At 34.5% G+C, this 19319-nt stretch overlaps 1 protein-coding gene across 2 annotated transcripts in view; it reads left to right on the top strand.

The window, feature by feature from the left end:
* LOC140152225 (uncharacterized) overlaps window positions 1-17447 on the top strand; it is a 36407-nt gene extending 18960 nt beyond the window's left edge. For both annotated transcript variants that reach the window (XM_072174529.1, XM_072174537.1), the window contains 6 exons: window positions 689-760; window positions 2490-2550; window positions 4179-4241; window positions 6084-6271; window positions 10356-10555; window positions 12157-17447. In XM_072174529.1, coding sequence (XP_072030630.1) covers window positions 689-760; window positions 2490-2550; window positions 4179-4241; window positions 6084-6271; window positions 10356-10555; window positions 12157-12546 — 974 coding nt within the window. In that variant the 3' untranslated portion in view covers window positions 12547-17447. The remainder of the gene's footprint in view (window positions 1-688; window positions 761-2489; window positions 2551-4178; window positions 4242-6083; window positions 6272-10355; window positions 10556-12156) is intronic.
* The last annotated feature ends 1872 nt before the right edge of the window (window positions 17448-19319 follow it).

Genomic DNA, 19319 nt, shown 5'->3' with positions numbered 1-19319 from the left:
AAGTTCACAGTCATGCATATTCACGATATACCACCAACAGCCATTTTGTTCATTATAACGAATGGTTCCTGTTCTAACTAATCCCAGTCGGACGGTCTGTGGTCTGCGCAGATATAATGATTGACATGCTTGATACCTGTCAATCGACTCCACCCATACCATATTCTGGCTCATCAAGATATTTAATATACCATATTTACAATATGCCTACCAGTCCCATCGTATAACCAATTTGCTATAGAATACTTGTTATACCATGTTTACTAAATTTATATTTATCGTATAATAAAATTTGAGCAAATGTATGTGTGTAAATAGTGTGCGGATCACAAGAATAATATCATCTACGGACTTGGCTACTAAGCATGGAAGGAAGGATATTGCCGTATGCTGGCCCACTCCTCTTCGCCAAATGCAAAGAGTTTCTAGAATGCTGTTAAAATAAGAACATTTTTAATGCTAATTTATTGCACATTCTAGGGAAGCGTGGTTACCTTTTTGAAATAGCCGAGTGAAAGGGTTTTCAATTATTTTTGTGTCAAAACTGAAGCATCCTATGTATAAAAGAGTTTGTTTGACCTTGAGTCAGAAGCATTTCTCGATAGGTAGTAAGTTCCCTGTTTCAACACATCAGCTGTGCGTTTTTTAAAGTGATGTTATTGTTATATTATGATATTTGGTGTTACAGTAGGTGTGAGCATTGGTGATATTGATAAATGGGTACAAGAAGAGAAGGAAAAGTTCACTGCCACATCAGATGGTAAGTTTAACTACTTCATTTTTGTTTTGTTACATTAAATTTCTATGGTATAAAGTGAAAGTTTTATATGTATTTTCAAAACAATTTGCGCAAAAAGCATTGATTCTTCTAGGTTCATGTTCATAGTATCAATTTACAATGTTTTTTCTAAAATACAGTGCTTCATTAAGCGCCTGTATTTTTCCTGTTATTCCTATATTTTTACATAAACTTCTCTGTCATGACAAAAGGAAGCAATGACTAATCTTTAAAAATTATTCTATATTCCTCCTTGGTAAAGGTTAGGTTCAGTTAGCCAAGTAAATCTAATATCGATATATCACCTGATGCGACGTGCATTTTAGCCAGTTTTTGCAGGACTAACACAAACAGCAAAAATAAAAATGAATAGATTCGAAGAAAGGATCAACAAATTCAATAGGTTAAAAATGTTGTATTAGGTTCGTTGGGATTGTCAACACTATTGATGGGAATTCATACTATCAAATCCATGTTGACATACCTTGTTACAGCCTCATGCTGCCATGTAGCACTACATCAGACCAGCAACCCTACTTCCTCTTCCTTCCCGAAACCCCTGCAGGCAGCGACGCTAGAAAAATATGCGGCAAGAAACAAGTCCCCCCTGTATCCCCTCATGGCGCCCCACCCTTGCCTCCCGATCCAGACCGCCCCTCCAATCCATCCCCAGTTCCCGCCGGCGTCCCCGATCTGTATTTGTATATTTGGAATTATATTTGTTAATAACCCAGGTCGCATTGCTCAACTTTTCATGGTGGATTTCTTCATTTGATTTAATTTGTAATTCTTATTTTTAAAACTTTGGCATAACCCAGTACTGTGGGTTTTTGTGAGTATATAAAAGTATACATTTTCAGAAAGGAAATATGCAAGCTATCTAACTAGCATAGCAGGTTAATGCAAAAAGGAGCAGTTTTTGAGAAAAGTGCACTGAAAAGTCTTACTGAATATAGTACATTTTTTAAAGGAGTATTTTGTGATCCTAGCATCCTCTTTTTATTTCATTTTTCAGTAGATATTAAAAAAAAAGAACTTTTTCTCAAATGTCTAGTTGATTCCAATTTTGCATTGGCAAGTTATGCATGATTATGTGTATGACACTGCTTCATAGGTCAGTGTTGTAATTTTGTTCTGGTACACTATAACATCATTCAAATATGACAATATTTTTGCTAAACAAATTAATCTGCCAGAAATTTTTGTGCAGATGAACATTATGGTAGCCAGAGATTTCCAGTGGTATCAAAACCTCAAAAGTGGGGCGACGAGGCTGTGGATCACATAATGCCTCTTTAAGCTTTGAACACAAATTTAAAGCAGTGTTATTCAATGCAGATCAAATATAACTATGTTACACTTCCATGTTTCATTAAATCGTCTATCAATGTTGAAACTTATTTATGTTAATGTCTAAAATGTTTTCAGTGTTTGCCAATTTTATGTAACTGGTATTCATTAGAGTTTATTGTTATAGGGCTCTCATCAAAAGCAGTACATTTGTACTGACAAGACTACTCAGTAGAAATATAGCTCTCATTTGTACTGACAAGACTACTCAGTAGAAATAAACTGTTGTTAACAAAAATGCTAAAATAAATAAATAAAATTTGACGGTCACATGGACTTTGGAAAAGTAACAAAGAGGTAAAATCAAGAAAACACATTTTGTGTTATAAATGAACAATATCTATCTTCATTTTTTTTGCAGACAACACAATTACTGAAGAAGAAAAGTATGTCCAGGTGCTTCTTGCATTAGACAATGTCATGTAAGTAATTTTATTTTATTACGGGTGGTTGACTGCAAAATCCAAGATGTGTGCCGTTTTCCTTGATTTCAAATCAGTTTTAGCTTTTTTTCAATATGGCATTGCATTCATTTTCCCATAAAATTTTTCTGTTTATGCAGGGTTCAGATAGAAATTGCTCGTTTTGCCAATTTTAACCCAGGTAATGTTTTTAAACAGATATTTAAGTAACAGGTACTCAATTATTTACTTTATTTATTGCATTACCTTTGCTTCTTAAATATTAAGTCCCTCTTTCCAAGTAATTTGAGCATTTTTCCAAGTCACAACAAATTTCTGATAAAAGTGATATCATATTCTCAAATTGTTATTTTTCAAATGAATGCAGTGCACATTGATAAGCAATGGTTTAAACTATGATCAACATGAAAATCAAAAGTGCTATAATTTTGATAAAATGCTAGACTCTCCATTGGGTCCATGTATAATGACTGTTAATGTAGGCTATACCATTATTTCTCAACCCCGAACATGGACTTTTTTGAAAATGTAGACATTTTACCGTCCACTTCCCATAAGTTCAAGGGAAGTTCTCTTATTTTATTTAATCACATCCGTTTTCTCACTGTTTTGCCTTTGCTACTTAATGTAAACGGCTACTTAGCCTGACCAATAAAAGCAGCTTTGAGCTTGCGAGGCGATTATTTGAAGAGGCTTTCATCGACAGTCTATTAATAATATTAATATGTCTTTAGAGTTTGGTTTACCACAAGGGTCTATTTTAGGACCACTTGGCTTTACTTTGTATGTTCTGCCACTTGGTCGTATAGTTAGATCTTTTGATTTGAATTTTCACATGTATGCAGATGACATACAATTGTACACAAATTTTAACCCCAAGGACCCTTCTTCCATTGTGGTTGCTCTGAATAACCTGTCTTGCTGTGTTGATGCGCTCAGAAAATGGATGCGGAAGAATATGCTTAAGCTCAATGACAGCAAGACAGAGTTCTTTGTAGCCACTCCGTCCCACTTGAAACATATTGTGGGTCCTGTGTCATTCTGTGTTGGTGATATGTTAATCAATCCATCTGATAACATCCGCAATTTAGGTATTATATTTGATTCTTCCATGTAAAGGACACAGAACCATGGTGGGGAATGGTACTATTACTTTTTCATTTCTTAAATGTAAATGGAACAGTTCAAGGGGAGGGGGGACTTGGGAAGTGGCGAGTCTCACACCTTCAATGGGCCTTATAGGATATTTTGAGGGTTCAGTGTTCTGAAGAATCAATATCAATTATTTAGATGTGATGATTTAGGTTGAAATGGAAAATGAATCAAATTGAAGAAACAGAAACACTTGTGTGAATCTGTTGACTGTTGTAATGAATTTCAATTAAAAATGTTAAAGTAGAAAATACAGTAGAACCTCAATAAAAAGTCATCCAGGGATATTATTTTAGTGTGTTATGAGGTTATTATAAAATAAGTATAATATACTATAAAAACAATTCAAGTTATCTGGTATTGTATGTTGCCTTGAATTTATGTAACCAAGTTTCTACTGTATTCTGCAATAATGAGGAAAGTAAATGCTGTATGAACTAAAGCTTTTCTTTCTTTTTTTCATATATATAATATAGTGATACCTTTTCTATGTGCGATGACCTGGAAGCTCAAGCAAAATTGCGAATCCAACACTCAAGGTGAGATAAACGGTTGTATTTGTAATGTACTTAGCATTCAACACCATTACAATCATATGGGCAATAATCCAAAATACAGGTCCAATAGTGTATTTACAGTTCTTTGGTATATGAAAACATACTACAACTTTCTAATTCATGTATTCATTTTTATTATTCTGTAGAAGTCGATGAGTTCTACTCAGAACAGTTTGCTATAATTACTATAGCATTACCAGGTTCATATAAACACTACGAGATTGTCCAAAAACAATCATGTTTCCGCAGCTCTAGCTGCAATTTTTACACTACTAGGATTATTTCAGAATTTCAAAGTTTTGTGGTATTTCAAGAAGTAAACATACAGTTTTTAGCATCAAACATACTCGCTACAAAAATCCTGTAGTCTATGTTGTCCGCTTGCCTTTTTTGTGAGAACAAAAGGGGTAACAATTTTTGTCCTTTAGTGAACATGATTCAATTATATTCAGATAAACTTTACTGAAGGAATTTACTTTGGTAATCTTATGAAATGAAGACCAGTTTCTTCCTTGCTTTTTAATAGTGCAGCCATGCCGGGGGTGAAGTATGTGCGCAAGTCATGGGATATCGCGCAAGTCAAGTTGCGCAGATACGCACATGTTAGGACCACACAGGTAATACAGGAGATATTACATGTGTGTATATTATTAATGAAGAGTACATTACGTATACGGATTTGTATCCAAGTGGTATTTGACAAATACAGATTTTTTTTATCAACTAAAGGGTAAAAAATATATTGCACTCGATAGAAAAATATTGCACTCATCTTCGACTTGTGCAGCATCTTTCTATTTCGTGCAATATATCCTTGTATTGCATTCAAAGCCATTCAATATTTTTATACATTTACAATTTATTTTCCTGTGAATTGAAACAATGGTTTTAGGAAAGGGGTGATCTTAATTTTCATGGAAAGGTCTCATCTTGGTCTTGCTCTTGCATGGTGTGGTCTTCGTGGTAAATAAAGTTAGACAGGCCAGTTCACTAACATTTAAGACAAGGAATGTGATTGTTTTAATAGTAAAATGTATCCATTATATACTGGGCACATTAGGCAATACAATACATGGTAAATTATGTTCTGTGTATTTTGCTTCCTCATTCGGCATGGTTATTTTCCTAAATTATGCCAATTTGAATTAGAAAAGAGCATGTCAAAAGTGACAAAATTTACATAGACTTTTCTCTCCACACACGCTAATATGATGAGCGGGGGAGTGAGTGTTAATCATTCATACTATAATGAGCCTGTTAGAATAGCTGGTAGGAATTGCCCTGAAGGAGGAATATAGTCCATATTTGTTACTTTTGAAATGCTCTCTCTTCCATTCAATTTGGTGCGACTTTGGGGAAACAAAGTTGCATTGTTTTAAATGAGGTGTCAAAATACGCAGAACAAATTTATCCATCTGTTGATTACTTAATTTTGTCATTGAGTGTCTTTAAGATATTTGCTTTTGCAGTGTTTTTATACATTTTGTGTGCAGTATACATTAAATTGCCACACCATTTATTCGATTTTAGATACTATGAGTACAATTCAAGGGTTGACAAAGAGAAGGCCTTAACTCAAAAATGCCTTTTTGAGAAAAATGAGTAAAATAATATTTTTGCATTGAGATGTGACCAAGTATTATTGTGCTATAGATGCAATAGGAAGTTGACTTGAGTTAAGGCTTGTGATTTTAAGAATCTGTGGGTATTACAGATTATTTTGGTACCAAAATCTCAACATGGCCAAAAAGTGAGTTAAGACCTTCTGTTTGACGTTAAAGTATTTGATGACACCATTAATCATTTGTTTTATACACATTGTAGATTGGAGAAGGAAGCCAAGGACATTCAGGGCACTCAAAAAATCAAGAAAAGATGGAGAAAAACAGATGCAAAATTCAAAAGGTGCAAGGCGTCCATTGAAAGGAAGAAAAAGACATTTTTAATTGGTCGGCTACATAAGCAAGCTATGGAATACAAGTTTATTCAGAACTTGCAAAAGAAGTACAGTGGTAAGTAATATAATTATGTACATGTATATCTAAAATATTAATTTTGATTTTCAGCTCTTTCTGCACTTGTTGATATGAAACCAGCTACACTTTGCAAATTAAAAGAAAAGTCACCAATTCTCCTTCAAATGAACATAACTTTTATTCTATACATCCACTTGACATGGAGTACACATTTAAAAAGCTATACTCTATAAGAAGAAAAAATATGTTAACACCAAATGTTATTATACAGGGTGTATGGTATGAATTACGAGGAGCGGTCAAAAAGTTTGTAGAACAAGGTATGCTACTTTGTCGCACGGTAATGAATATGGTCTCATATGAAAGCTTACTCCTTCAAAACATAACTGCAAAAATATTTTATTTTTGCATCACTGTATAATGGGTAGGACACAATGCAGAGGAAGCCGATCTCCTTGAATTCACAGGTACGACCAGAAGTTAACACAGGGCCATGTGTAAATTGCCCCCGGTGGTGGTAAAAACTCAAATGAAATTTAAGAATATACAGTTGCTGTAAATGGAATGGTCCTTCGAATAGACATCCTGGAAGATCATCCATGGTCCAAAAGGCTTGCTCATGTCACCACCAATGATAATTACGTGCTGGCACAGTGACATTGATAATGAATAAAGAACCAAACAAGGAAGATGAGATAGCCACAAAATATGGCAACTCTGTTTTCAGATGGGGTCCCCAAATCTTCATGTACAAAATTGGTACCAGTTGACACAATGTGGTCCACACCTTCTATACACTTAGAATGAGGAACAAGGCACGTTTTATCCATTTTTAGCTAAAGGTGATAAGACATAAATTAATCCCTAGAATTATGAGTCCATTCAGTGGAAGCATCTGACACTTCCACTCCTAAGAAGATCATCATGTGTACACCTTAGTGCATGGTCTTTTTCCGCTGTTTTTTTTAGATTCAGGAAGAGTGTTGATGACATTTGGCAAATGAAAGTTCAACCACAGGCTTATATAATACAATTTTGATAGCAAAATTGAGGCAAGCCATCAAGTAAAGAAGGTTGGAACTTGGTGGTAGGAATGTGACTGTTCTTGGATGTTGTTCTGTACACTATTCTTAGTTTGTCAAGCTGCCATTCACAATCGATGGGCCAAATAACTAAAGCAACCATATTGTGGTCCAGGCATGGCCTCCAGTTAGTGAAACCTATTTTAAAATTATAAGTCCTACCCTCATAATATCAGGTTTGCTGGTGATATATGCTGGTGAGCCTTTACGGAAGAGTGGCTCATGGAGCAATCATTTTGTTGAAATAGAAAGTTTTTTAAAAAAATGCGAAGGGTACATTAAGGTATGCAGTGACTATATTCAAGAGTCGGATATAAATAATTTGACTAATACTCTTTCAAGCACCTTGTTCTACGAACTTATTGACAGTTCCTCGTATACAGGGTGTAACATATAAAAATCACATTTTTTTCTAATTTGAACATACTCAGGTTATTTTTTTCTCTGGACGTATTTGATTGCAGTAAGAAGGCATGATATAGGGTTATGAGTATTTAAAAACAGAACAGCCTTCCAATCATCCCTCTTAAAAAAATATACAGGGCAGCCAAAATCATGTGTATTAAATAATGGAAAAGAAGGGTTTAATTAATTGGCACCTAATTAATGATTTAATTAGATCTTTGGTCACAATAATGTTTCATTAATTTAATGTGTTATTGATTGCAATACCTGTGGCTTTTGACCAAAGAGTTGGACTTTCCCGATAGGAGTGTCATTTAAAAAGTTCTACCTCCATCGTCACATTTCTGTTACCTTACATGCCAGAATATTTGAAATTACTTATGGTTATACCGTATTGTTTGTAATAAACGCCTTGGGGCGTTGCATTTTTCCAAAAGGGGGGCGTTTATTGGAAGTGAATTGTCAGTGAAAAAAGCTTAAAAATCATGTTCAGTTTCCCGATGGTGCTCCTATTAAAAGGAGGGATTTACACTATACATGATGGCGGCGCCCACGGAAAATGATATTTTCGTGGGGAATACAACTAAATTACACCTGTAAGTGCATGGAATTAGTGAAATTCTACCATAATTAGGCAATGAAATGGATGGGAGTTGAGTCATAATAGGTTTTGTCCATTCAATTTAGCGATCGTGACTGACATGACTGATGCAAGTTTTAAGCTTACCTACACGATATGTCATGGAAATGTTCGCATTTTTGTCAATTTTTCACAGAAACATTGGAGGGGGCGTTTATTAGAGGGGGAGCGTTTATTACAAACAATACGGTATGCTCAAATATTAGGCCCTAAATCAAGCCAAAAAGTTATAGTTTGGTTCAGAAAAATCCTGTTACATGATAACTTAGTCTTTTTTCAGTATTTGGTGGCTATTTTGGGCACCACTGACTGTTGGGAATTCTTTTTCTTTTAATTCTTTATAGCAACTGAGTTTATGCTGGGCTCTTTAATTAAGCTAAAAAGGTTTTAGTTTGATTCAGAAATAGTAGTCATATATGGTCATTTATAGTGATTACCTGCATTTGTGGGCCATTTTGGATGCCATCTCGGAAAAACCCACTTGGGCCAGTTTATATTTTTGGGAACATCCTGATTATGTTTTGGGGTCATCTCAGGAACCTAAAAAGTTGGTTTGGTTTCGTCCTGGGGGATGCACAGGATGTGCCTTTAGCTCCTCGAGTAATAGATGGCTGCTTTGTGTGTAAACTCTATGGGTGATTAGCACTAATTAGCACTTTGACCTACAAAATTAATTAATGAGATCTATGGGTACAAATATTTCATTAGTTAAATGTGTTATTGATTGCAATACCTATGAGACCCCCAATAGTTAAACCTTTCCAGATATGACTCTTTAAAAGAGGCATCATTTGGACCAATTGGTATTTAATCTGTATGGCTGCTCCACCACTGACTGCTTTTTTATTGGTCGTCCAAATGAACTTTAAAAAAAATTATTTAAAAGAAGATAGTAATAACAATAAAATGGTACCTTCTTTCTGTCAATAGGTGCAAAAGTACTTCCAAATTAAATTGATGTCTTAATACAAAAAAAAATACATTATTGTGTAACTATTCCACCTTTTTTGATGTCACCAATTCATGACATGTATGGCCACTTGCACTGTACAAAACTATATGAGCATTTCAAATTACAGATTTTTTCAGACGTTTCTGTTTTCAGCTGATATCTGTATCTGATTTAACACCTAATATTTTTAAATAGCTTGAAACGGTGATCAAAACCTGAAAAGTGGGTACAAAATCAAAAGTTGCATTATTGTCCTAATCAATGGAAAGCCAATGCTAGTTCACTTGTTCTAGCAGGCTTTGTATCTTAATTAATCATACAGCATCCCAGTATAAAAAATGGAGCAATCTGCAACTTTTGAATTTTCAGCTTCCTTGAATATTAACATTATCTGTTTCCTTTCAGAAAATACATGGTCAGATGTAACTGGTACCTTATTTCTTGTGTACAATGTATTGGACCCAACTTCCTTATTGTGGTCACTAAGGGCTATGATGATGAGATTTGGTTGGGATAGCATAATTACTATGGGTTCCACCTGATTAAATTTTCAGCTCAGTCAGTAAGGATATCTATCCTAGGGTCATTCAAGATGAAATCGTCATAGATTGTTCGATTTGAAAGAAATTTGATGAGAACATGCAACCACTGAAACAAAACAAGAAATGCTGAGGAGGCCATTTCTAGCTCAATTGGCATCACCCAAGATCAACTTGCCAGGAATTGTTTGATTTTCATGAAATTTGTTGGGAAAAAACTACTGACACAAGAGAAAAATGTCAAAGTCAGTTCATTCAATGTCAAATTTCCATAGATTGTTTGATTTTCATGAAATTTGGTGAGAACAGCCATTGCAAGGAGAAAGATAGGCTACTTTTTCATTTGGATGTCATGAAACAATCGGACACTCAGAATAGCAGGATTTGCCTCTATGCATGTTAACCTCTTCCTTGAATCAATATGTGAATGCTAAATGCAAAATATAAGCTTACAGTATATTATTTTTCATATATGGTATCTGATGTTTCTTTTAAATTTTAGATGGCCAATCAGTGGCAGCAAGACTGTCCAAATCTTTGCAACGTGTTACAAAGGGCATGAAGACGACATTGGGACAGTATAACAATGCCGGGTTTGAAAACAACTCTGGAGGGCTCCCTAATGTTCTTACATGGACTGAGGTGGCAGATCCCTCCTGTGGAATCTTTAAGAACATAGATGCACCTGCGGAAAATTCAGATGTAAGCAAGTATTTCAGTAGCCATGTTGTTCATCCTGTGTATTTCTTGTAATAGTCGGAATGTGTCCATCTGATTTCCTTATGATTCACTTTGCAAAATAGATTTCCTTTTTGTAATTTCAAGCACATAATTTATACAGGGTGATTCAGAATGAAGTAAACTCATGTTTGTGAGGCTTTTGTAACAAAATGTAGAAGCAAACTGCTGTAAATGAAAATATCTTTGAAAGGAACAGATTCTGAAGTCTAAGTATTAAAAAAAGAATTGTTGTATTTGCTTACACCAAATCTGACTTTTACTAACCATAATTTGGTTTCACTTAACCATGTGTGTAGTGTATTGATTGGTATGGCACTACATGTACCTTTTATGTTCAAATGCAAAATCCACGATGGTGCTGCAGTTTGTATGGATATCTCCTTGTATTGCTATGATAACTCTTATAACTTGTGTAATTCATAGTCTTCTAGATGGTCCGCTTGGGAATTGTTGAAGGCGTTTGCGCGGAATTGCGCCTTGAGCTGCTTATCTTTGGGTTTACTTTTTTATTTGCAACGCATGCCTAACTTGAGCAATGTTTACTTGTGATCTTGGAGTTTGCTGGCTTCCATCCAGACCATGAGGCTTCAGACTGTCGGATCATTACAGTCACATGCTTCAAAGCTTGCCTACATTCTTATTTTGCTTACTTACACGTACTTGATATTCGATCAGCTGTAAGAAACTGAAGATGAAAGAGACGATGAACTTCACATGGAATACTAGTTTCATGAAACTTTGACGCCATAATTGAAGTGCCATAATTTATTGTACTTGACTTGTTTCTTTGTTTGCAGTGCAATATGATGAAATTGAAATTGAAAAATTAAAAAGAACTCTTGAGGCCCATCATTTTTGATCGAAACCACTCATGCCACACAAACTTTATTTTGCATTTGAATATCGCGCTATACCAGTCAACACACTACCATGATCATGACATATGCTTGGGAAGAGAAACCGTATGCAAATACAAAAATGGGTGGTTTAATTCAAATGAGTAGGTTTGCTCAGGTCTAAGCAAATACAACAATACATTTTTTAATTTAGATGTTCTGATTCTGCTCTTTTTGATAATATTTTCATTTACAGCAGATTCCTTCTAGATTTCTAACAATAGCGTCACAAACTTGAATTTACTTCATTTTAAATCAACAAGGTTGTTGAAAATTTGACAACATGGCTTAGTAGTATAGCACCCTTGGGAAAAGCTCACAGGAATACAACTAAAACTTACATTTTCTAACTATATACATGCAAGCCTGAAAATAAAGGGTACTGGTCTATGAGCTACACATTTGGAAAAAAGTGGCTTGTGGTCCTGTGATTATCTAGTGAACAAGGTGCTATTTTTAAGAGGTGGAGTCATATTTCAGAAAGGATCAAAATGCTTATTTTTTATTCCATGCTCTGACCTCAGAAGAAAATTCCTACAGTATTAATCTTGCTATTTGAAAATATTTTCATTGTGACCGGTAGCAAGTATTAAGAAATACTATTATGAAATCTAAAAGGAGCAATTTCTATTACTTTTATTTCTTACTTTTTTGTATAATATTTAGATTGGTGAGCAAGTACCACATACTGAAAAGCAGCGATTGGTTAATGTCAGAAATATGAACAACAGAGCACAAGAGGAGAAGGATCTGGTTGCAGTTGAAATGCAGTCAGCACTTCAGTTCTTGGCTTGGCAGCACAACAAGCTTGCTGAAGAGGCCTTGAACAAACAACACAGTGAAGGTGTGCTTATAGCACTAAGGGAAAAAACAGAAGCGGCAAGAGAAGTGTATGTTCAAGCTCACAAGATTTTTACAAAATACATACAATCTCCTCCAGTACCACAAGTTATAAGAACTGGAGATTTACAGACAGCCATTGATGAAACTTCCATAGTGAATGAGTATGTGATAATGGACATGGATGCAGATAATGATGAAATTGATGATGAATAACTGCTTTTGTACCAAGATCTGTTTTGTAGTCATACACAAGGAAAGAAGTACCCCATGCATCTATAAGGCCCTTCGCACTTGATTATTAGTTTCCTGTTTGCCGCCCGCATCCAAAATTGAAAATCTCAAAATAATTAAGGGGTGGGGAATGAACGTTTGGACAGTATTTATTGTGGGACATTAGAGCACATCAGACATTGTATTCTGAATACGAAGAATGTCCTTCTGATATCAAATAATTTTGATTTTTTGAAATTCGCAATGTAATACACATTTGATTGCAAATGATTAAAAATTGATATTTTTGATATTTAACAATACTCGAAGTAAACTTGATAAATCTGATGATTTATACTTAGAGTGTATGTAGGTGGGATGAAAAGCCGACGATCAATTGAAAATTTTGACCTTTCGTATTGAAGATATGGATTTTTTCCCCAAAACTCCATATCTTCAATATGAAAGGTCAACATTTTCAATTGATCGTCGGCTTTTCCTCCAAGCTACATACACTTTAAGAATATGTCATTAGATTTATGAAATGGACTGTTATATGTGACCCGGCAGCACAAACGAGCCGTAAATTCCCTAAATTGTATTCGAGTTATGGTGTAAAATGTGTACGAAGGTCGTATTCATCGGTCACTTAAGCTGGCGCGATATCTGTCTTATTTGGATAGTCACAACACCAATCAATAATCCTATTATTGAAGTGGATAATAAGCTTCTACCTTAGATGGCTATAGAACTTTTAATAGCTCTGGTCTTTGTTTGCTTTTGATAAATCCTTTTCAAGTGGTGGGTTATTTGTATAGGTATGCATAACCAACAATTAACAATGAGAGAACCTTCTTAGACCTCGTTGACTTGGGGATGATTTGAAATGACCGCCAATTATGACTGTTTGATATTTATTGCCAGCAATGTGGAAAAAGAGACACACATAGAAACCAAAAAAGCTGTAATTTTGTTGAAGGAGCAAAGTTTAACTAACCATAACTCCGCTTCTGGATATCGTTTGAAGTCAAATGATATACCATTTTTAAGTTTATGATGTTTATTTTTTAAACACGAAATAAAACCAAATTGACCGGGGGGAGGAATTTACGGCTCATTCGCCGTGGACGGTCACATATATCAAAAATGTGAAAAATATCAAATTTTAATAATTTGTCATAGAATTTGTATTATAATCGTGATTTTCAAAAAATGAAAATTATTTGATATCAGAAAGACATTCTTCGTATTCAGAATGCAATTCGATATGTCTGATGTGCTCTCATGATCCACAAAAAATACTGTCGAAACGCTCATTCCAGATCCCTTAATTATTTTATTTTTATATCTAATTTTCTCGTTTAAAATAACTTTCAACTACAACAAATTTTGTTGTGAACTAATTAAATGCCCGCTCTAGTCAAAACAAGTCAATAGTTACTTGTAATAGTTATAATTGTAATAACTAAATAAAGAAAATAAAAGATAATTAATAATTAAAAGTCACCTCGTCCCTTTTTCAAAATCTTTAACAGGAAACTACCGGTAATAATCAAGTGCGAAGGGCCTAACATGTATTTAAACATTAAATTTTATGCAAATGGAAACATTACATGCAAAGGCTGATAAGCCAGAGAAAAAACTCCTGACACATCTGCCTTGTAAGGGTGCATAATGCATAATTATCAGACTCGAGACCTGTTTATCAGGCTCATCATCTGTGTTACTCAGTGCTAAAAGCATCGGTCTCACTAAAGGTCTGGGCTCAAGTCCATGTAGAGTAGAAGCAGATATTGTCAACCAGATGGTTTATTTTCAGAGAGCATAGACAAAATACATGCTTTGTCTTATCGCCTTTGCTCATTTCATTCAATTCAAATTTGAGCCAGTTTACTTTATAATAATATGTGACCAGCTCCAACAAAACCCGGAACAAGTCGCCAGGCATGTTTTTGAGTTATAGCCTTTAAAGATGACTTTCCAATAAAATTTAAAAAAATCAAATTTTGAAAATTTTAATTTAATGGTATTTGAATGCGGGACTAAGAAGACTTTAAAATCCTTGAAAGTACTTATTAAAACAAGGTTTATTTATTCAATAATTAACAATTGAACTATGATCATCCCTATTCAATCCTGTGTAAGGCAGGAAACTATTTTGCCCATTACTTAGAGTAGCAATTTGGCACAAATATGAAGGTATCATTTATAAAATCATCCATACCCTGAAAAGTGTGGATGCTATGTATATAATTCCGGTATCAGTTTAAAGCTTATTGTCTAGTGCTTGCATTTTTATTCAAATTATGAAATGTCAATTTGTTCCTGGTTTTGTCAGAACAGGTCACATATGCAGCACATCAAAAGAGTGGACTTTGCAGGTTAAATAGTTATGTCGAGGTGCTCCTTGTCTAATTGATAGTTGAGAATGAAAGTCTAGGTCTTTCTTTTATAGCTTTCTTTTTTTTAGCAAGTACAAGCACATTGGAAGATAATCAATATCTTTTGCATCAAAATTGCATGTTCTTAAGTTATAATAGAAAATCACATCTTGACTGCTCAGTACCAGAAGTGGGTTAGTGCAATAGCATCCATGTGTAGTTGCCATGTGTAGATGAGTACAATACTGTGTGTAAATTGACAAATGTTCCCAGGGCAACTACTGCACTTACCCACTTCTGGCACTGAGCAGTCGATCTTCCGTTAGTGCTTCATAATCAACATGGCCAAGGCCGTAAGTGAAAGTGATATACTATTTATTACCCATCTATGAGAAATGTTTCAAATTTGCACTATATAAGATCTATTTTTTGCAAACACCCTCTTGTAGATCAGGTTGAAGAGTGAAATTGCAAACTATTTCACAATAATTCAAAACATGAAACACGCATAAATTTCAGTGCCATGCACAAAGGTGATTTTCCTGACAAGTTCTAACACATGGTAGTGCACATCAACAAATTTGGTAACAACATAATTAAATTATGATTGCAAGTTCTCAGAGAAGATGGGAAGTAGCATTGCAAAGATGCAAGGGGTGTTAATTAATGTTCCTTGACATTTTGTGTTCAAGATATATTTGCCCCCAAAAGATGTAAAAAAATTTTAGGTCTTCAATAAGAAAAGTCAACAAATGGTGGCCGACCTCTCATCCCAGCTACATATTTACTTTAAGTACATATCATTTGATTTGTTAAGTTTACTTCAAGGACTGTTAAATATCACAAATAAGAAAATATACATTTTTGATAATTTGACATAAAATTAGTATTCGATACCAGAAGAACATTCCTAGTATTCAGAATGCAATTCAATATGTCCAATGTGCTCTCATGACCCACAAAAAAAACGTGCAAACATTGTTATCCGATCCCTTGAATGCTAAATGATTTTTTTTACTCCAGACTGATTTTTGTGCATGTTATTACCAAAAAAAATTGGGCCAAAAGTGCATTTTTTTATCTTTTTCAAAAAAACTGAATATTTTTGTTTAAATTTAATGTTTTGTTTTTTACCTACTTTTTGAAAACTTTTTGGTTTTTTTCTGGAGTACAAATAGTATCATGTGCAATTAATTACATGCTGTCTATTTGTTCCTTTGTTCTTTGCTTGGTTTGTGATAATTTTCTTCATGGTTGCTCCTGGCAAATTGCACAGTATGAGCTTGGAATGATGTGTCTTTTTTTTCAATCTGTTGTACCTTATTATTTTACCATTGTATACATTTCATTGTATATTTTGCTAAGAAGTGCTATTTTTATGCTCTTTGGCCATTCTGCAGAAAATGACACTATTTTGTAAAATATCAAATTCTAGTTATCATTTTTGTGAGAAGTACAGTTCATGCAAAATTAATTGCCAATTACTATCATTTGCATACTGATTAAATCATCCATTAAACCTTCCTAAATGTCATTTATTCTGGTTAATTTTCAGTAATTAATGTGTGTGACAAGTTTGGTAGGGTATGTGACATACAAGTCCCCCATGGAATTCCATAAAATGCACCCTATTTATGTTGAATTTTGTTATCAATATATATAGATATAACGGGTCTCCTCTATCCACTGACACCAAAATAAGTTCCAACATTCTCCACACCTTACTGCAATGATATCATTTTGTGGTTTTGCCCTCACAAATGTTAGAAAATCTTGCTTTGCACACCAAAGATAATGGTGTTATATTTATAAAGCAGGCACAGGAGAATTGCCAGAAAATTGCTGTGAAATACCATAGTTATGTCGCACACATCACCAAGAATGGTCCTCCTTAAATTCAGGTTTTTTTACTGTAGCTTAATTAATTACAATTTTAGATTAGTATCTTTGTTTATCTTGTAAAGAATTTTGTTGTTTTGTGCTATATAAGACACTTCATAATTGCACATATTTATTATTATTACCATGTGAGTTGTGGATTTTATGAAGTTCTCCAGATGCTAGCTTCAAATCAAGATACATTTTCAATGGAGAATTATGTTACAATGTTCTTTAACTGCTCTGCAAGATCTGCTTTCTGTAAAAACTTCGTATCAGCGCTCATCAGCTCATGATTGAAAAGGGTTGTTATTCCGGTTACGGTTCGCTATCTCTAAGGTTCGCTATCTCTAAGGTTCGTTATCACTAATTACGAAAAAGGTCCGCTATACCTAAGGTTCGATATCACTAATTTTGAAAAAGGTTCGGTATTTCTAAGGTTCGATATCACTAATTTTAAATAAGGTTCGCTATCTCTAATTTTAAATAAGGTCCGCTATCACTAATTTATTGAAGGTTCGCTATCTCTAAGGTTCGCTATCTCTAATTTTAAATAAGGTCCGCTATCACTAATTTATTGAAGGTTCGCTATCTCTAAGGTTCGCTATCACTAATTTCAAATAAGGTTCGCTATCTCTAATTTTAAATAAGGTTCGCTATCTCTAATTTTAAATAAGGTTCGCTATCTCTATCTCTTCAAATAAGGTTAAGCTATAGCGGTCCCAAATTAGTGATAACGAACCTTAGAGATAGCGAACCTTAATTAATTAGGATAGCTAACCTTAAACAAAATTAGTGATAGCGAACCTTAGGTATAGCGGACCTTTATTGGAATTAGTGATAACTAACCTTAGAGATAGCGAACCTTCAATAAATTAGTGATAGCGGACCTTATTCAAAATTAGTGATAGCGAACCTTATTTTAAATTAGTGATAGCGAACCTTATTTAAAATTAGTGATATCGAACCTTAGAACTAGCGAACCTTATTCTAAATTAGTGATATCGAACCTTAGAAGTAGCGGACCTTTTTTTAGGTATAGCGAACCTTTTTCTCTATTAGAGATAGCGGATTCTGATCTCCATAGACTTTACACGTTAGTGATAGCGAACCTTAGAGATAGCGAACCTTAGAGATAGCGGACCTTAGAGATAGCGGGATGTCACCGTTATTCCTCACCAAAAAATCCTCCTGAAGATCGTCTTTGTACTTTTTGTGAGCTTCACGAGGTTGAAGATGAATTCCATTTTGTTATGCGTTGTTCGTTTATAATAACTGAATAAACTTGCATGTTAATTTGTTTGATAAATTTAGTGCTATATTTGATTTCAATTCAATGTTTGTTAATAACAAATTTCATTTAATTATGAATGTTAACGATCATGATACAGTTCATGTTGTTGCTAATTATGTTAAATCTGCAGTTGATCTATGATCATCAATAAATTGATTTAGTTTTTCAAGTGTTTTCATTTCTTGTTCACATAGAGCGGTTTCTTTTGATGACACACTGAAACTTTCAATTTTTTGCTTCTCGTATTTTTAAGTAATTAGTTTTCAATGTTACGTTATTATTGTGCTACTTTAAAAATTTGTATTACCGGTAGTTGTAGTATTTAGTGTTGTTTTGTATTTTGACCATGGTGAATGTCAATAAATTCTGATTCTATACATGATTGTATATGGTCCACAACAGTATTGTAAGTGCCTCTCCTAATACTTTTTTCAATAAATCAAAAAATATTTTACGTAATGTAAAATAGTATAAAAAGGTATGTGTAGTGTTTATAAACGAATCCAATGAGCCAAGTTATGGTCAGAATTCAGTCGGCCATTACTGGATTCAGTCGGCCATTACTGGATCTCATCTGTACCAAACTGGTGTTGTTACTGCATGCTGATTTGGGTGGATTAAATTCGCTTAAAAATCAATGTTGAATTGTATTGTGTTGTAAACTTTCATTCTTTTGTCTACGTGATGGAATGCAGTTTAATATCCCCGTCAAGGCCACATCATTTCACATTTTAGGTGGGATAGACCTAAGTGGGGACCCAGCTATGGCTGCCATTGATGAGGTGTAGGAATGCGTGAACATGGATTCGTCAAGAACCTTATTTGTTTTACACCGTACATGACGTCACATGTCATTGCATTCAGTCACAATGCTTCATTTATGTAAAAAAAAATAGAGAGACTGTTTTAAACAGTGTGAGTTGCATCCGAGTCCTGGGTCCACAAAGCCACAAAAGTCAACCCGGCTCATATAATACAGTATATAGACCAGGCCTATTCACATGGCTTTGTGTGCCATTGTTAAGACTGCTACGTACAGACACAATTTTACCATATAGTGACTGAACGCAGTGATTTATGATGCTATGGGGCTGTGCTGGGGGAGGGTACAATTGAGGGGGTGAGAAATTTTTTGGCAAGCCGAAGGGGGGGGGGGGGCAATTTTTGGCAAGCCGAGAGGGGTGAAAAGCAATTTTTGTCACACATTTATGGGGGGACTTTTT

Source organism: Amphiura filiformis, chromosome 1 (genome assembly GCF_039555335.1).
Source record: "Amphiura filiformis chromosome 1, Afil_fr2py, whole genome shotgun sequence".
Lineage (NCBI taxonomy): Eukaryota > Metazoa > Echinodermata > Ophiuroidea > Amphilepidida > Amphiuridae > Amphiura > Amphiura filiformis.
Note: the sequence above shows the minus strand (reverse complement) of the source record. Positions and strands in the feature narration are given on the sequence as shown.